Raw genomic sequence first — 17,781 nt, 5'->3', positions numbered from 1 at the left:
GTCTTTTTCTTATGATGTGCCTACCTGTGGTTTTCTTTGTTTCTATCCTGCTGAGGATTCATAGAACTTCTTGTATCTGTGCCTTTGTATTTTTCATCAATTTGGGAACTTATCAGTCAGTATGTAAATAGTGTTCCTGTCCTACTCTCTCTCCTCTTATTCTGGAATTAGAATTACACACAAGTAAAGCAGGTTTACCTTGTCATGTAATGACTTGCACACTCTGTTCAGTATTATGTTTTTTTCTCCCTCCACTTTAACTGGGTATTTTCTAATGACCTTTCATCTTACTAATCCTATGATGTTGTTTTCCACTTTTTCCCCAACTTTAATGCAGTATATTTGACAAATAGAAATTGTATATATTTAAGGTATACAACATGATGACTTGATATACATATACATTGTTACATGATTACCACAATTAAGTTAATTAACACATCCATCACCTCTCATAGTTACCTTTTCTGGAAGGAGATGAGAACACTTGAGATCTACTCCCTTAGCAGATTTCAGTCTACATTACAGTATTATTAACTACAGTCAACTAGGCTATACATTAGATCCCCAGAACTTATTCATCTCAGAGCTGTAATTTTGTATCAACATCTCCCCATTTGCCTCAGCTCCAAACCCTGGTAACCACCATTTTATTCCATATACTTGAGCTTTTTTTTCCTCCCTTGAGATTCCACATATAAGCGATTGATTCCAGTAAGAAAAAAGTTCCATGCAACATTTGTCTTTTTCTGTCTGGCTTATTTCACTAAGCATGATGCCCTCTGGATTTAACCATTTTGTCACAACAAATAGGATTTCCTTTTTTACAGCTATATAATACAGGTATTCCCCAGCCTTTCAAAAGTTCATACTAAGCCACTTTACTTTTATGAAACACTGACATTAGTACCTGTTTTTGCTAACTGAAAGAAGTCCAATAAAGATTTTCACTTTTATTTTAAAAAGGTAAAAACAGAAATAGCATTCAGTGTTTGCTTTGCAGCAAGCCATTTTGGAGGCAACATGCACCCTTAACAGTGAGAGTGGCATCATCAAGTTTCTTCCTGGGGAACTACACTCAGTGTCTCAGCATCACATTGCCACAGCTTTGAAAAATTTCAAAAGTCAGAAACTCAAATGCTATGCAGGCTATGCCATGGCCCACATGAGAGATGGTGAGAGCCTATCCCAGGGTCCTGAGATAATAAAGGTATGTGCACATGGGACATAGCACCCACTAAGTTTACAAAATAGACAAAGCTTAAAAGAAGCATTAACAGAACAAAGCAATTAAATCAGTGGAAAGAAAGGAAGTTAAAAATATAAACATTAGACAACCTATTACATGTAGTAGGAGAAAAAAAATGAGCCAACTTACCCTTTGGTTTCTCCTGAATTGGTACTACAGTGCATGTCTCCTTAGTCTTCCTTGTCCTAAAATTATATATTTTCATAAAATAAGTTTATATAAATCCACAGTACACTAATTTTTTAAAAAAATTTTTAATGTTTACTTATTTTTGAGAGAGAGAGAGAGAGAGCGCACAAGCATGCACGAACAGGGAGGGGGAGAGAGGGAGGGAGACAGAGGATAGGAAGCAGGTCCTGTGCTGACAACAAACAATCAGATGTGGGGCTTGAACTCATGACTTCAGCCAAAGTTGGACCCTTACACTTAACCGACTGAGCCACCCAGACGCCCCAGAGTACACTAATTTAAAATACATAGTAAGAGATAAGAAGTTGTCTCACTTGGTGAAAGACATCACATGGAAAATGAATAAACATTAAAGAAGGCGAATTCATTCTATTGTAACTAATCCAATCAGAAGCAGATATGAACCAACTCAATCCGTCCGTTTTTGTTAATAAATTTTACCAGTAGGTAAGTGTTATGTCTAACTTTCCCCGTATTTATCTTATTTTTTTTAAGTTTATTAATTATTTGTTTATTTTGAGAGAAACAGAGACAGCGCAAGTTGGGGAGGGGCAGAGAGGGAGAGAGAGGATCCCAAGCAGACTCCACACTCAGTGTGGATCCCCAGGCAGGGCTTGAACCCACGAAGCTATGAGATCATGAACTGAGCTGAAACTAAGGGTCGGATGCTTAACCAACTGAGCCAGCCAGGCTCCCCTATTTATCTTATTTTTATCTTAACTTTAAGATAGTGTCTAGTATGCCAAACATCAACTATCACTTATTTGTGCACATTTTACCTATTAATCACCATAAAATCTGAATTTTATCTTAATTAACTTTTGTTCCTACTGGAACAGACCTACATAACAAGTGGGTTATTAGAGGAAGTGTGTCATGATTGAATCTGCTGTGGGGGAGATAATCCATGCGAACTGCAAACTTCCTGTAACTATATTAAACTTTAGAAGTCAGCCAGAATTTTTAGATGCCCTTTACCTCTAGGATTACCGCTATCAGTTATATTACCAGAGTGTGCCTTGAAAGTCACTGAAAATGTATGATTATAATTACAGAAATTTGAAAACACAAACTTTTATCCACATTTTAAAAACAAATGTTCACAAATATTCATATGGAGGGAAACAAGGTATTAAGGGGTTGTACACAAGACAAAGAAAAATGAGTTACTTTCCTGCTTTGCCATGGCTGTTCCCTCACAGGACACTGTGCAATATGCAGAGGAGAATAAAATACTTGCAGGCAACTCGACAGGTTGTCACCAGAAGGGCTAAAATAAAGACACTTGTTTCAAAGACAGTGAAGAGAACTAACATTTACGTTTGCCAAGCACTTCATAAACATGATGGCACGAAGTCACCATTCTTGTACTTCGTATATGAAGGATACTTGTCATAGCATGAATTTAATATATTGAAATGATCTCTCACTGACTACATAAATTCACACTTGAGTCCATGTAAAATGGTGAGGAGTCATTGCACAGACAGCTAAATCGCAAATGGGAAGAAAAAAAAAAACTGAAATAGAGTGAAAACAGTAGGAAGTAAAATGAAGACTTAAAATTAAGAGGTAATTGGGCTAATACAAGGAGTGCTTTCGGGGCTTCCAGTTTCTTAAAGATGGATCATATGCATTGGAAGAAGGGTAACAAGACTGGTCTGTACCAAGAAAAGTCCATTGCCAGAGGCAGTCCTACACCCTCCTCAAAGGGCCCTGGGACTCCTGATGAAAATGACAAGAGTGAGGTGAATGTTAGGGACACAGGTGTGTCAGTAGAGATAGAAACTCACTGTCCTTAAGCAGGTATTTTGCTCATGTTTCCAAAAGCCTCTCTCCTTTCTATCCCTGCCATTCCTCCTCTTTTCCCATTATCTACTCCATTAGCAGCTTACTCTTTCTCTTCCACTATCCCTCAATCTGCCTTATTGCATCATTGACTCATGGAAGAAAGAGTAATTTTGCTTTTAATATTTTTATAGCTTGGAAACCCACCCTCAGATAATATTAAAAATGATGGGAAAGGCTTCATGTATGCTGTTGTTCATTGTGATATTACTTAGGAAACCAAAAAGTCAAAGCAACTTGTAAGTACAATGATAGGAAACGGTTAAATAAACCATGGATCTATCAGTGGGATATAATGTAGCCAGTAAGGACCGTCTGAAGATTATGCACTGACCTGAAAAAGTGAATATATGTGATAATAAGTTAAAAAGGCAGAGTAAAAAATTGTAAGTACACTAAAATCACAGCTAAAATAAAAGTCCATGAAAATGAGGAAGAAAAGAGAACCAACAGCCGATAATAAAAATGGATATGTGAGGATATGTATATTATCAAAGCATTGTTTTTCTTTTTCCAAATTTTCTTCAAAGTTCTTATTTGTTTTCATAATTTCATAAATAATGCACAACTTTTCATTTTTAGCATATTGTAGTTCTCCATTTATATGACCAAAATTTATTTCAAGAGTAATTAGCAAGAACAGTAACACTAGTGGAAAGCTCAAGAAATATATTCTAAGACTTCGATATTTGTGTGCTACATATAACTAGCTGACTTTAAAGCACACTATAGCAGGAAAAGAACATGAAAACATAAATTTTCCCCTAAAGAGAGTAACAACACAGACGACTATAAATGCTTCGTCTTTTTCAGGCTGGCAGAGTGAACAAGTACTAGACATGCAATAAATACCTGATGAATAAATAAATAAACCAAAGCAGCAACAAAATAGAGTACGAGACTGTCTTACTATAGATCCCTTTGGAGAAAGGGGTTTTCTTTTCATGGTATGTCAGTCAGTCTGATTTATAAAAAGGAAGGCAATTACGATAATGTTTTTAAACACCAATATTCAAAGTGGGTGGGACTTTTCTGGCTGACAAACTCCATTCTGATAGTCAGTGCAGGGTTTTCATTAGGCTGACATCTCATTTAGAATCTCCCCTCACACTACATCAGTCAAACTATAAACAAAATATTGCAAAGAGTTCATTTATTTTCATTGTGAAAAATCCCAATATTCTCATAGGCAATCTATTCTAGGGCAACGAATACTTTCAAAAGGATTTCCTTAAATCCTTTCAGGAAATGTCACTTGAAAACTGAGAAAAGTGCCTACTTGTCAAACTGAATAAAACTGCTACCTTAGATTCAAAAAAATAAATCTTTTATGAAAAAAAATATTAGTGGGCAAGAAAGAATTAAATTCACTAGCCAGGAAACCTCTACATTTAGCTGTTACTACAAATAAATGTCAAATGAAAGAGAATTGAGTAGAAATGGTGTACCTGACTGGAGGCATCTCGGTATTAGTATGCAGCAGTCTTGGATGAACTTCCAGTGGACTTGAACTTACACTTTTTTGGCAACTTTGCAGTCCTGGTAAATATGGCATTTTGACACATTCTTTGAGCTCTTCTAGACCAAATGCTGTGGTGTATTCAAATTAAAAATAGTATCATAATCAACTATATTATTTCTTCATGAAATGTCTTCTTTTGTGACATACTAAAACACATAATACAATATACTAAATCAGTCATTAAGTAGAGAAAAATAAAGCTACTGTAATTTATCTAGTGTCTTTCCCAAGAGAATACCTTTTAACTCCTACTATAGGGACTGTAGGGAAGAGACGATTAAGGGGCTGATTAAGAAGTAGAATAAGGAAAAAGGACAGCTTCATGGATCTCCCAGTCGTCACTGTCCCCTGCCTCATTATTTTATATAATTATAATTTCCAGAATATTAGAGACATTTATGTTGAAATAGAGTTTAAAAGCACTTTTAAGACTCTTATATTACCTGCTATTTTAAATCTTTCTACCTTCCTGCTTTTATGTAAGTAAGAGGTATAAATACATGATTATTGAGCTAGCAATGACAGATAAATGAATTTTACTTCAGGCATTGATTTTAATTTTCTCTCTGCAAAATTTCATACCAAATCTAGGAACACGAACACTGAAGCATCAAGATTGCTTCTCCTATTGACCTCACATAAAATTGGACAAAGACACTGTCAAATTATTAAAACAAAACAAAACACAATTTCAAAATGAAGGCAATGAATGGAAAAAAAAACAGATTAAGAAATTAAAGGTTCGGGTGATCTTTAAATTAAATGTTGAGAATTGGTTTTTGAACTTCCCCTCTCTCTTTTTTTGTTTTAAGCGGGGGGGGGGGGGGGGGAGGGGCAGAGAGAGCGGGAAAGAGAGTCCCAAGCAGGCTCCACGCTCAATGCAGACCCTGATGTGGGGCTTGATCCCTTGACCCTGAGATCATAACCTGAGCTAAAATCAGGAGCCGGACACTTAACTGATGAGCCACCCAGATGCCCCTTAAGCTTTCCCTACTAAGTAAGTCTAGCACAGGAATAAAAATAGTATCTAATGGGACTGGAGTTATATTAAATGTTCCAAATGCTATTTTGCAACGTTTGATATTTTCTCATTTGGAAAAAAAAAATTGCTTCTCCTGATCAAAAAACATACAAATTTTCTTTTCAGCAATTAGATTTGGGTATAAAAGGGCAGATAAACTAAAGTATCTTTAATGGGAATCTAGTGAAAACGTTGAAGAAATAGAGCAACACATTCAAAACCAGGAGTGATGAAATGGGTTGGGGAGTTTGAATTTTGTGATTTTGAAGAATTACATCTCTACTTATAAAGCTGAAGACAGAATTCAGGATAAATAAGATAATACAATTATAACTTGAAATATAAATTAAAATTAAGCTATTAATACATTCATACACATATCAAAAGTCCTCAAATCAGTCTTTATCGAGCATCTATAGAATATAAGATACTTTCCATATAACTCGCACAAAAACCAAAGTTTTGGTTAGAATTACTAATACAAAAAGGTGCTGTCAAAGATTTGGGTTTCTTAAAACATAAAAACCAACTTGAGGTGCTTAAAAACAAACACAATTTAGGAAAAGTAGAATGACTCAATGGAGGTATTACTGCACTGATATCAAGAGAAGTAGTTCTTCAAAATTTGCTTCCATCATGATTACAGAATTACATTAAGTAAATTAATTCTAATTTGCTTCCATTTTTATTTTCCATAAGCTCAGGATATTATCCTGACATAAATGTTACAAAAATTATGTCTCTCGACTGCTTAAAAAAAATACATGTGTAAATTGAAGGCACTATTGTTATATTTTCTTCAGCAAAATAATTGTAAAAAAACAAGTTACCTTTCTTCATTTTTTGTGTTTCCAAAACTGCTTTCCTCCAACTACTCTCAAACAGAAAACAGTCAAGGGAATTTCTGGTGACATTAGAAGTATCAAATTTGATTTCAGGGGATAACACTGGCATTGTTTCTTCTTCTTTCAGCAGTGTTGATGAAAGTGAGATGCTGCTTCAGATACAGGACACAAAATACAAAAAAAAAAAAAGTATTGCAGAGATAAATACTCTTTCTAATTTGTTTTCCATCATGCAGAGTAAATACTAACATAGACTTACAAGAAAAGTTCACTTATAACATGTAAATACATATTCTTGGGATTTTAAAGTAAGAGGCCTTTAATAATGTAGCTAAAACAGATAGTAGGAGTCATTTAAAACATTTTAATGAATTCTTTCAAACCCTAGGTCACAGATATTTAGCAATATAAAAAAAACTGAAGTCCAATGGCAAGTTATTGTGTACAAGACAATAAAATGCTTAGGACTCTCTCAAATATATTACCATTATACACAATAACCAAGTGGTACTTATCTCTGGGATGCAAGGATGGTTCAACACCCCAAAATTAATGTGATATACCACTTTAATAAAGGATAAAAAAAAAATCACATGATCATCTCAATAGATGCAGAAAAAGCATTTGATAAAATTCCACACTCTTTCATGATAAAAATCTCAACAAACTAGTAATAGAAATTAGCTCAACATTATAAAGGCTATACATGAAAAGTCCACAATTAATGTCACAATCAATGGTGAAGAATCAAAAGCTTTTCCTCTAAGGTAAGGAATAAGGCAAGGATGACCACTCTTACCACTTCTATTCAACTATAAGTAATAGCCAGAGTAATCAGGGAAAAAAAGGAATCTAGACTGGAAAAGAAGTAAAACCATCCCTATATACAGATGACAGAAATCCTAAAGACTCCACCAAAAAATGATAGAACAAATAAAGGAATTCAACAAAGTTGCAGGATACAAAATCAATAAACAAAAATCACTTGCACTTTTATACACTGACAATAAACTATCTGAAAAGGAAATTAGGAAAACAACCAAATTTACAATAGCATCAGAAAGAAAAAAATACTTAGGAATAAACTTAACCAAGGAGAGAACAACTTATACACTGAAAAACAGTGATGAAAAATTAAAGACAAAAACAAATGGAAAGATATCCCTCATGTTTATAAACTGGAACTTAATTTTGTCCAAATAACCATACTACCCAAAATGATCAACAGATTCAATGCAATTGAAATCCCAATGCATTTTTTACATAAATAGTAAAACAAGTCAAAAATTCATATGGCTTCACAAAGGACCCTAGATAGCCAAAACAATCTTGGAAAGAAGATCAAGCTGGAGGCATCAAACTTCCTAATTGCAAAATATATCACAAAGCTAAAGTAATTAAAACAATATGGTACTGTTAGAAAAAACAGACCACGGGAAGAATAGAATCCAGAAGTAAATCGACATGTATACAGTCAGCTGATCTTTTACAAGGATACCAAGGGGTACACAATAAGGAAAAGGCAATGTCTTCAACAAATGTCATTGGAAAAACTAGTTATCCATATGCAAAAGAATGAAACTGAACCCTTACCTTACACTATGTACAAAAATCAACTCAAAGTGGATTAAAGACTTAAACCTAAGACCTAAAACTGTAAAACTCCTATAAGAAAACATAGGGGAAAATCTTCATGACATTGATCTTGCAAGGATTTTATGGATATAACACCAAAGACCCAGGAAATAAAAGCAAAAAATAGATAAGTGGGACCTACATAAAACTAAAAAGCTTCTGCATAGCAAAGGAAACAACCAACAGAGTGAAAAGGAAACCTCTGGAGAAAAATATTAGGAAGAAAATATTTGCAAATCATATATCTGATAAGGGGCTAATATCCAAAATATATAACTCCAAAGCAAAACAAAACAAAACAAAACTAATAACCTTGGTTAAAAATGGGCTTGGACTTGAATAGACATTTCTTCAAAGAAGACATACAAATGGGCAAAAGGTATATGAAAAGATGCTCAATGTCATTAACCATCAGGGCAATGCAAATCAAAAGCACAGTGAGATACCACCTAACACCTATTATGATGGCTACTAGAAAAAAATTGTTTAATGTTTATTTATTTTAAGAGAGAGAGAGAGAGTGAGTGCTAGCAGGGGAGGGGAACAGAGAAAGGGAGAGAACCCCAAGCAGGCTCCACACTGTCAGCACAGAGCCTGATGTGGGGCTTGATCCCATGACCCTCGAGATCATGATCTGAGCTGAAGTCAAGAGTCAGACACTTTACCGAATGAGCCACCCAGGCGCCCTAAAAAAATTTTCTTAAAGACAGGTATTGATGAGGATGTAGAGAAATTGGAACTGTTGTCCACTATTGGTGGAAATGCAAAATGGTGCAGCCACTATGGAAAAGAGTATGGAGGTTCCTCAAAAAGTAAAAGTAGAACTACCCTAGGATCCAGCAATCCCACTTCTGGGTATTAACCCAAAATAACTGAAATCAGAATATCGAAGAGATACCGGCACTCCCATACTCACTGTTGGCACTCTTTACAATGGCCAAGATGTGAAAACAATCTAAAAATCCATCAACACCTGAATGAATAAAGAAAATGTGGTATATATATATATATATATATATATATATATATATATATACACACACACAATGAGATATATATACCACATATGTGGTATATATATCTGTGGTATATATATGTGGTATATATATATATATATATATATACACACACACACACACACACAATGAGATATTAATCAGCCACAGAAAAAGAATAAAATCTTGAAATATGTAACAACATGATGAACCTTGAGGACATTCTGCTGAGTGAAATAAGCCAGTCAGAAAGACAAATACTGCAAGATTCCACTTATATGAGGTATCTAAAATAGGCAAACTCATAGAAGCACAGAATGGTAGTTTCCAGGGGTTGGGGGGAGGAGAAAATGGGGAGCTGCTAATTAGTGGGTATAAAGTTTCGATTATGCAAGATGAGTAAATTCTAGAGATCTGCTGTTCAACATTGTACCTATAGACAACAATACTGTATTTTACACTTAAAAATATGTTAAGAGGGTAAATCTCATGTTACCACAAAAAAATTAAAATGTTAAAAAAATATATGTAAGTAATAAATCACTGAATTCTACTCCTGAAACCAATATTGCGCTGTATGTTAACTAAAATTTTAATCAAAAAAAATTTTTTAAATGACAAATATGGAGTAAATTATAATTTTCAAAGTCTTAAAAGACTCTTAGAATCACAGTCCATACTCTATTCTAAGTCCTTCTTTCTCCTTTTACTTGTAAAGGTGAAAATGACCAGAGAGTTTTCTTTCAGCCCCAAGGCAGACCCTCCTTCTCTTCTTAGTAACTTCTCTATCAGGACAGAAGAAACAACCAGAGACTAACAATTAAATGCCTCTTGGGATATTTTTCAAACCAGGTTAAGAGAAAACTTTCTTAACATGGAGTATTTTTAAAAAGGTTCACACAATGAATACAAGAGGGTTCATCATACTATTATCTCTACAGTTTTTTGTCTATGTTTGAAATTTTCCTTAATTAAAAGGAGTAAAAAAGCCCACAGATGCAAGAATGTACAACTTAAGGAATGTGCTGGGAAACACACACACACACACATTTTTGATCCGATGTTTCCTCAAAATATAACCAACTATAGTGGAGGGAGAAAAATTAAGGTTACTTTATAAGTCTTAAAAAATAAAAAGGAGTGGGGCACCTGGGTGGTTCAGTTGGTTGAGCATCCAACTCTTGATTTCGGCTCAGGTCATAATCTCACAGTTCGTGGGTCTGAGCCCTGTGTCTGCCGGCAAGGAGCCTGCTTGGGATTCTCTCCCTCTCTCTCTGACCCTCCCCTGCTTGTGTACATGTTCTCTCTCTCTCTCTCAAAATAAATAAACTTTAAAAAAAATTAAAAAATAAAAAGGGCTGATAGAAAAACCTCACAGAGAAAGAGATTTTTTAATTAGGTTCTAAGGCAGACCATAAAAACTCACTCAAAACAAATGCTTTTGCAAATTAATGGTAAGGAGACTCAGGATTGAGATAAACTAACTGTTTAAAACAGCTATAAAACAATTACTATATTTTCAAGGCACCTCAAAACATGGTTGTGTTTAAACATTTTTTTGTATTAAAAATATTCCAAATATTTTTTTAAATTAAGATTATCTTTTTATCACCTAGCTTAGAACTAGAAGGACATGTTAATTAAATGTTTGTTCATTATTCATTATTCATCTGTTCATTCATTTATGACAATCCTACGTCAGGCACCAGATAAGGTCTCTGTTCTGAAGCTTAGTAAGGGGAGACAGACATTAAATGAGCAAAGAAATTAATAAAGTTTACTTTAGATAAAATACAACTAAAGTATAGCTGATTCTTATTATTCACAATAGTTATGTCCTATAAAGTTGCCATAAACACTAAAGTAGCAGATATAGAACCACTGCTCCTAGAGGAAATATGAAATTAGGTTCCTGTGAGCCTCTGGTCACAACATTTTTATCAACTGACCAATACTTTCTTTTTAGTGTGTTTCTGTTTAAAGATACCTTATTTAATATATATTGTTGAGTCATTAACATCAGACCCATGGCCAACAGCAGTATAACTCATGCCTGAAGGAAGCTTATCTAACACATGTATTTTCTCCATAAGACACAGCATCATCTTCTTGTGCTTAGGAACACCAGACAGAACTTCAGCACTACACTTCTAGCAAAATCACCAAAAAAAGCACAAACATATAAAAACACATGGCACTAAATAGATAGTGAAAAGGACATTTCCTTACAGTATGAACACTGTAACAAGAAGGTGGACTATGACCTTGTTCGACCTCAGTGGCAAAGTGTATGTCAGGCAATGCAAATTTTTTACAACTCTGCACATGTCCGCAAGTGACTGGGAATGCACCACAACTACTGATTTCCGAATTACAAATAGATTTTAACGAGTAGGTGAATTAGCAAATACAGAATCCATGAATATTAAGGATTGACTATAGTTCATCATGGCAATGTGCCAAGGGGAAGGAAGTACTTTGGACTGGGTAGCTAAGGAAGACCATATAGATGAGGTGGTCTTGAGCAGAGATCCAAACGGACCAGAAGCAGAGATATTCAGAGAAAACGTAAGGAGGGAGAGAATTCTCCGCAAAGAGAACAGTGAGTGCAAAGAGCCCAAAGCCAGAATAAGGTTGGCATGTTCTAAAGGAGAAAAAGATCCAATTTCTATGCTGTCCAATAGAGTAGCCACTAGCCATATGTGGCTATTGAGCGCTTGAAATGTGGCTAGTCAGAAGTGAGATGTACTGGAAGTGTGAAATACACAGCAGATTTCAAAGACTTTGAATGGAAAAAAAAGAATGTAAACCATCTCATTAATCATTTTTATTTTGATTTTATGTTGATAATATATGGATATGCTGAATCAAATAAAATAGATGATTTAAATTAATTTCACCTGTCTCTTTTTACCTTTGTAATGTGGCTTCTAGAAAATTTTAAATTACATATATGGCTTACAACAAAGAGGGGAATAAGATAAGGCTGGAGAGAGAGCAGGTATCAGATATTTTGTGGCTTTATACATCATAAAGAGTTTGGATTTTATTCTAGGTGCACTGAAAATCCATCAAAAAGTTTTGAGTGGGAAAGAAAATATATTGGTGTTGGGTAAAAAGTAAATCTCAAGTTAAAAGGTGCATAAGGGGTGCTGTGGAAACACAAAGGGAGTAGTTAATTCTCAGGAAAGGCTTTGAGGAGATGACCCTTAAGCTAAGTCTTAAGCCAAATCCAGGTCAGGGGGAGTGGGTCAGGGCACTCTAGAGTGTCACTGCTGGGTGATGACACAGGGGTATCAAAAAGAGTGCTCTATACAAGGAATGCAAGCAGTTAAGTATGGCCAGAGTGACAATGTCTTCCTTGACATTCTTCAAAGAACCCTAAATCTGTATCTTCAGGCCTCTCTTCTGAGCAATAGGCACATATAAATGACGACTTATTAGATATTTTCCCTCAAAATATGTTAACCCCATCAAAATCTGTTTCCCTCAGTATTCCCTAACATAGTGCATGACATTGCCATCCTTCGATGGCACAAAATAGAAAGCTGGTAGGCAACAGCGACAACCTCTCTTTTCTCCTAAATCTAGTCATTCAAAACCCATTAGTAGTGAAGGCCTAAACCAAATAAACAGCAGACTGAAAGCCAAGCTGGGTAGAGGTGAATGAGGTGACATCAAGAGGACCTGGGGACTCTATATGACTGGTACTATTCACAAAGTTAGGAAGATGGGGTGAGGAATCAGTGTGAGTGAGAAGAGAAATTCACTTGTGCATAAAACGAGTTTGAGGTGCCTGTGTGACATTCACAGCAGGGGATATCCAGAGGTGGGAGTGAGGTTAACCAAGAGATTCAGTTTGGTAGGCATCAGCACAGGTAGAGCCTCGAGAACAGATCAGGCTGTCCAGGGTGAGTGGAGTGTACAAGTGAAGAGTTATGAAGAATAAGAGCAAGTCCAAGGCAACTAATATTTGAAAGACAGAAGAAGAATCTGTTGACCATAGAGAAGACCAAAAAGGACTGGCAAAAGAGAAGAACGAAGTAAGGGGTGCCAATAAAAACCAAAGGCAAAGAGAGTTTTAAGAAAAAGGAAGTGGTGGGATGCCTGGATGGCTCAGTTGGTTAAGTGTTTGACTCTTGACTTTGGCTCAGGTCATGATGTCACAGTTCATGAGTTCAAGCCCCACGTCAGGCTACGCACTGGCAGTGTGGAGCCTGCTTGGGATTCTCTCTCCTTCTCCCTCTCTGCCCCTCCTGTGGTCTCTCTCTCTCTCTTTCTCAATAATGAATGAATGAATGAATGAATGAACTTTAAAAATAAAAAAAGGAGGGTGCCTGGTGGCTCAGTCAGTTGGGCGTCCGACTTCAGTTCAGGGCATGATCTCACAGTCCGTGAGTTCGAACCCCACATCAGGCTCTCTGCTGACAGCTCAGAGCCTGGAGCCTGCTTTGGATTCTGTGTCTCCCTCTCTCTCTGCCCCTTCCCTGCTCATGCTCTGTCTCTCTCTGTCTCAAAAATAAATTTAAAAAAACATTAAAAAAATAAAATAAAATAAAAAAGGAAAAGAAAAGGAAGTGATGACCAATTTCATCAGAGAGCAACATACTGCCAAAAGAGCTGTATTTAAACATGAGAGACTCTTGAGCACGAGTATAGTCCTCTAAGGATAAAGACAATCAAAAAGGAGAGATTGAAAATACAAAAGAGGAAAAGAACTAATGAAGCATTATCCTGGAGGAGATGGGGGAGTGAGAATCAAAAATATCTGCCTTTTACAATCAAAGATTTTTTTAAAAAATGTTTCTATTAAACAACAGTAGGCAGAATAAGGAAACAGTGCAAAAAAAACAAGAATACATATAAGTTTGCCAGCGCTTCCATAACAAAGTACCACAGACTGGGTGGCTTCAACAACAGAGATTTAGGGTCTCACAGTTCTGGAGGCTGGAAGTTCAAAATCAGTGTCAATAGGGTTGGGTTGCTCTAAGGGCTGTGAGTAAAAGATCTGTCCCAGGCCTTTCTCCTCAGCTTGTAGAAGGCTGTCCTCTCCCTTTGTCTTCACGTCACCTTCCCACTGTACATATCTTGTGTCCAAATTAACCCTTTTTATAAGGGCACTGGTCATACTAGGTTAGGGCCCACTCTAATGACCTCATATTAAGTTGATTACCTCTGTAAAGATCCTATCTCCAAATAGGTCACATTCTGAGGTTGAGTTAGGACTTTGACATATGAATTTGGGGTGGGGGACAAAATTCAATACATAACACTACATCATAGCCTATATAAAATATGTGTTGGAGACAACTTTTAATTCTATTAAGTAGACAAAAATTTATTCACTCCCTCAAAACCAGTTTCTAAAAATAAAAAAAAGGATAATATACTACAATTGAGATCTTCACAATTCTACAATACAGTAATAACTGTTGACATTCTTGGTAACATTTGAGGGAGAAAAATACTCTGAAAAGTCTTCTGTATCAAAGACAACAGTAAGTTCAGGAACATGTTGGTATTAAATGCATTTGCCATACACTAATCCTTTAAAAATTGGAAATCCATAGTAGTTACCTGTACTATTCAGTCTTCAAAGTTTAGAAAATCCAAAATATGTGCTTAAACAAAAGATTTTTCCTCAGATAAAAGCCTGGCCAGACACCTAAGCTTTGGTGCCAAGATATCAGGGACCCCCATACACTTCTATCTCACTGCTCCAATGCCCTCAATATATAGTATCTACTTTATAGTTCAAGATAGCTGGTTGAGTAAATGAACATTTATACTGGTGCTGATGGGAACCAGGATTTTTAGAGTGGACGAAAAAGATACAGACTTAACATCAATAAAATTAAGCAAAAACCCTGAAGTCCCAACTACGAATTGGAAGTATGAGACTTTCATCTAAGAAAGAAAAAAGACAAAAAAACTGTTTTCTATCTCTGTCCACTAAACCTAATAATTAAAATGTGACTTAAAAAACCCACAAATACAAAAACGCTGATTTGAAGGGGCACACTCACCCCAATGTTTATAGCAGCATTATCAACAATAGCCAAAGCACGGAAAGAGCCCAAATGTCCATCGACAGATGAACAGATAAAGAAGATTTGGTATATATATATACAATGGAATATTACTGGTGATCAAAAAGAATGAAATCTTGCCATTTGCAACAATATGGATGGAACTAGAGTGTACCATGCTGAGGGAAATAAGTCAGAAAAGACATATGATTTCACTCATATGTGGAATTTAAGAAACAAAACAGATGAACATACGGGAAGGAAAGCAAAAACAATATAAAAACAGAGGAAGACAAACTGTAAGAGATTCTTAAATACAGAGAACAAACGGTTGCTGGCAGGGTGTTGGGTGGGGGGATGGGCTAAATGGGTGATGGACATTAAGGAGGACACTTGTTGGGATGAGCACTGGGTGTTGTATGTAAGTGATGGATCACTAAATTCTACTCCTGAAGTCATTATTATACTATATATTAACTAACTTGGATTTAAATTAAAAAAAAATTTTTTTTTAAGCCACAGACAACCAGGGCCTCTTGAAGAAATAGCTGATTCCAGGTCTGTGGAAGGAAATGTACAAGACGAGCCTAGAACATACTGCCATTCCAGAGACCTAGTAATCTATCAATGAAGATTATAATCATTAGTCATCAACCTAAAAAGGTTCCCAACCGACCAAAAATGAGAATTATAAGCGTGAATAAGAATATTAACTGCAATGAACCTAAATATATTAAATATGTATAATACACACATGTACAGGCTTATCTTCTTTTTTTGTTCTTTGCTTTATTATACTTCACAGATAATTGTTTTTTTACAAATTGAAGGTGTGTGCCAACCCTGAGTGAAGCAATTCTATTGGTGCCATTTTTCTGACAGCAACTTACTTACAATACATCCCATCCACCTATATAATCCCTATTCCTGTCATCTATTCCTGGACAGGGAAAAATATTTATTTTATTAAACTTTCCATGCCTCAGTCTCCCTACCTAGGGAACTAATAAGCTCTACCTTACAGAGTTATTGTGAAGTTTAAAGGTAATTTTAAGAAAGCATCTAGCTAAATGCCTAGTATGCTGCTTTACTTCTCAAAAGCGAACCTTCAGTTCAGACTGCAGTAAAGGTGTCTTTATATGCAGAAACATGTGTGATGGCTGCTATTATTATCATAATTATCATGATTATTATCATAGGCCAAGAATCAAGTAATGGCTGGGTATGAGAGGTACAGCTTGACTCAACACCTCTTCCTCTCTTCCTCTTTTCCTTTTGGGGTAAAGCTGTAACCCTAGACCTCTCCTCTTTTTCTTCATACTGTCCTGTTCTTGCCTTATGGTTTCCATGCCTTCGTCTCCTTGAATATTACAAATGTAACCATTTTCCCATAATGTTCTATTCAGTTTGGTGGTTCACATCTCCCATTTCCTGCATCTGCCAAGTCTCCTTCTTTAGGGCTTATTTCCTTATATAATTTGTAAACTTTGTGAGCTCATCTTTAAAGAGATTGCTATTTATAGGAGTCTAGTATTCCCTGAGCTATGAGAACTTTGCTATACAGAGTTTTCCATTAGTCTCTGTCTCGCCCTGGGTTTTGGAGGTGCCAGACCAGTTAATATGTCAATTTCCTGGACTGTGGTCTCTGAAGCATGTGGTAATGTGACACCAGACACCAGACTTGAGCTGTGTGGGTATGAAGCTGTGCAGAGTCTATGTGCAGGGTTTAACAGTGAACTCTTTTCCTGCCATAGTTCAAATGGATGGCAAGCTTCCTTGTAACCTCCTCAGGCCAATGAGGGGGCATCTTTCTAGTTATCATCTCAGTATCTGTACCAGGTTGTATTTTTCAAAGAAGGATGCACTAAAACATGTCTATTCCTACATGTTCTTCCTTCAATGTGATAGTGACATTCCTCCTTCAAGAGGTGAGGTCTGTGTTCCCCCTCCCTGAAACTAACTTTGTGAGTCAATAAAGTATAGTAGAAGTGACACTGCATGATTTCCAAGGCTACGGCATAAAAGGCCATAGAACTTTCGCTGGCTCTCTCTTGGGATATTCACCTTTGAAATCCAGCCACCATTTTGTGAGGAAGCCAGGTGACAAGAAAAAGCCACCATATAAGGTTGCAGCTGACATGCACAGCTAAGGTCTCAGTCCACAGCCAGCATCAACCATCAGACATGGGAACGAATGAGCCTGCAGGTGATTCTAGCCCCAAGCTTTCAATTCTTCCATCTGAGGCCCCAGACATCATGAAGCAGAGCCAAGCTGTCCCTGCTGTGCCCTGTCCGAATTCCTGACCCACAGAATCCCTGAGCACAATAAATGGTTGTTTTCCACGACTAAGTTTTGGAGAAATTTGTGATGCAGTCATAGTAACTGGAACAGTACTCCTTTGTGACTTCCAGCTTTCGGCAGATGCTCAACAGTGGCTTCCTATGTGA

The 17,781-nt window shown here is 36.2% G+C and overlaps 1 protein-coding gene across 8 annotated transcripts in view; it reads right to left on the bottom strand.

Moving 5' to 3' along the window:
* The window catches only part of CUNH8orf89 (chromosome unknown C8orf89 homolog), a 38,680-nt gene that overhangs the window by 15,808 nt on the left and 5,091 nt on the right, over positions 1 to 17,781 (bottom strand). For 3 of the 8 annotated variants that reach the window (XM_040487598.1, XM_040487593.1, XM_040487592.1), the window contains exons 2-5: positions 6,660 to 6,823; positions 4,735 to 4,876; positions 2,613 to 2,708; positions 1,379 to 1,434 (exon numbers count right to left, since the gene is read on the bottom strand). In XM_040487598.1, coding sequence (XP_040343532.1) covers positions 1,379 to 1,434; positions 2,613 to 2,708; positions 4,735 to 4,876; positions 6,660 to 6,783 — 418 coding nt within the window. In that variant the 5' untranslated portion in view covers positions 6,784 to 6,823. Of the gene's footprint in view, positions 1 to 24; positions 162 to 1,378; positions 1,435 to 2,612; positions 2,709 to 4,734; positions 4,955 to 6,659; positions 6,824 to 17,781 lie in introns of those variants that run through there. The other 5 variants (XM_040487596.1, XM_040487594.1, XR_005794168.1 and 2 more) reach the window with 4 other exon arrangements.

Source organism: Herpailurus yagouaroundi, unplaced genomic scaffold (assembly GCF_014898765.1).
Source record: "Herpailurus yagouaroundi ecotype Mexico unplaced genomic scaffold, PumYag 165, whole genome shotgun sequence".
NCBI lineage: Eukaryota > Metazoa > Chordata > Mammalia > Carnivora > Felidae > Herpailurus > Herpailurus yagouaroundi.
Note: the sequence above shows the minus strand (reverse complement) of the source record. Positions and strands in the feature narration are given on the sequence as shown.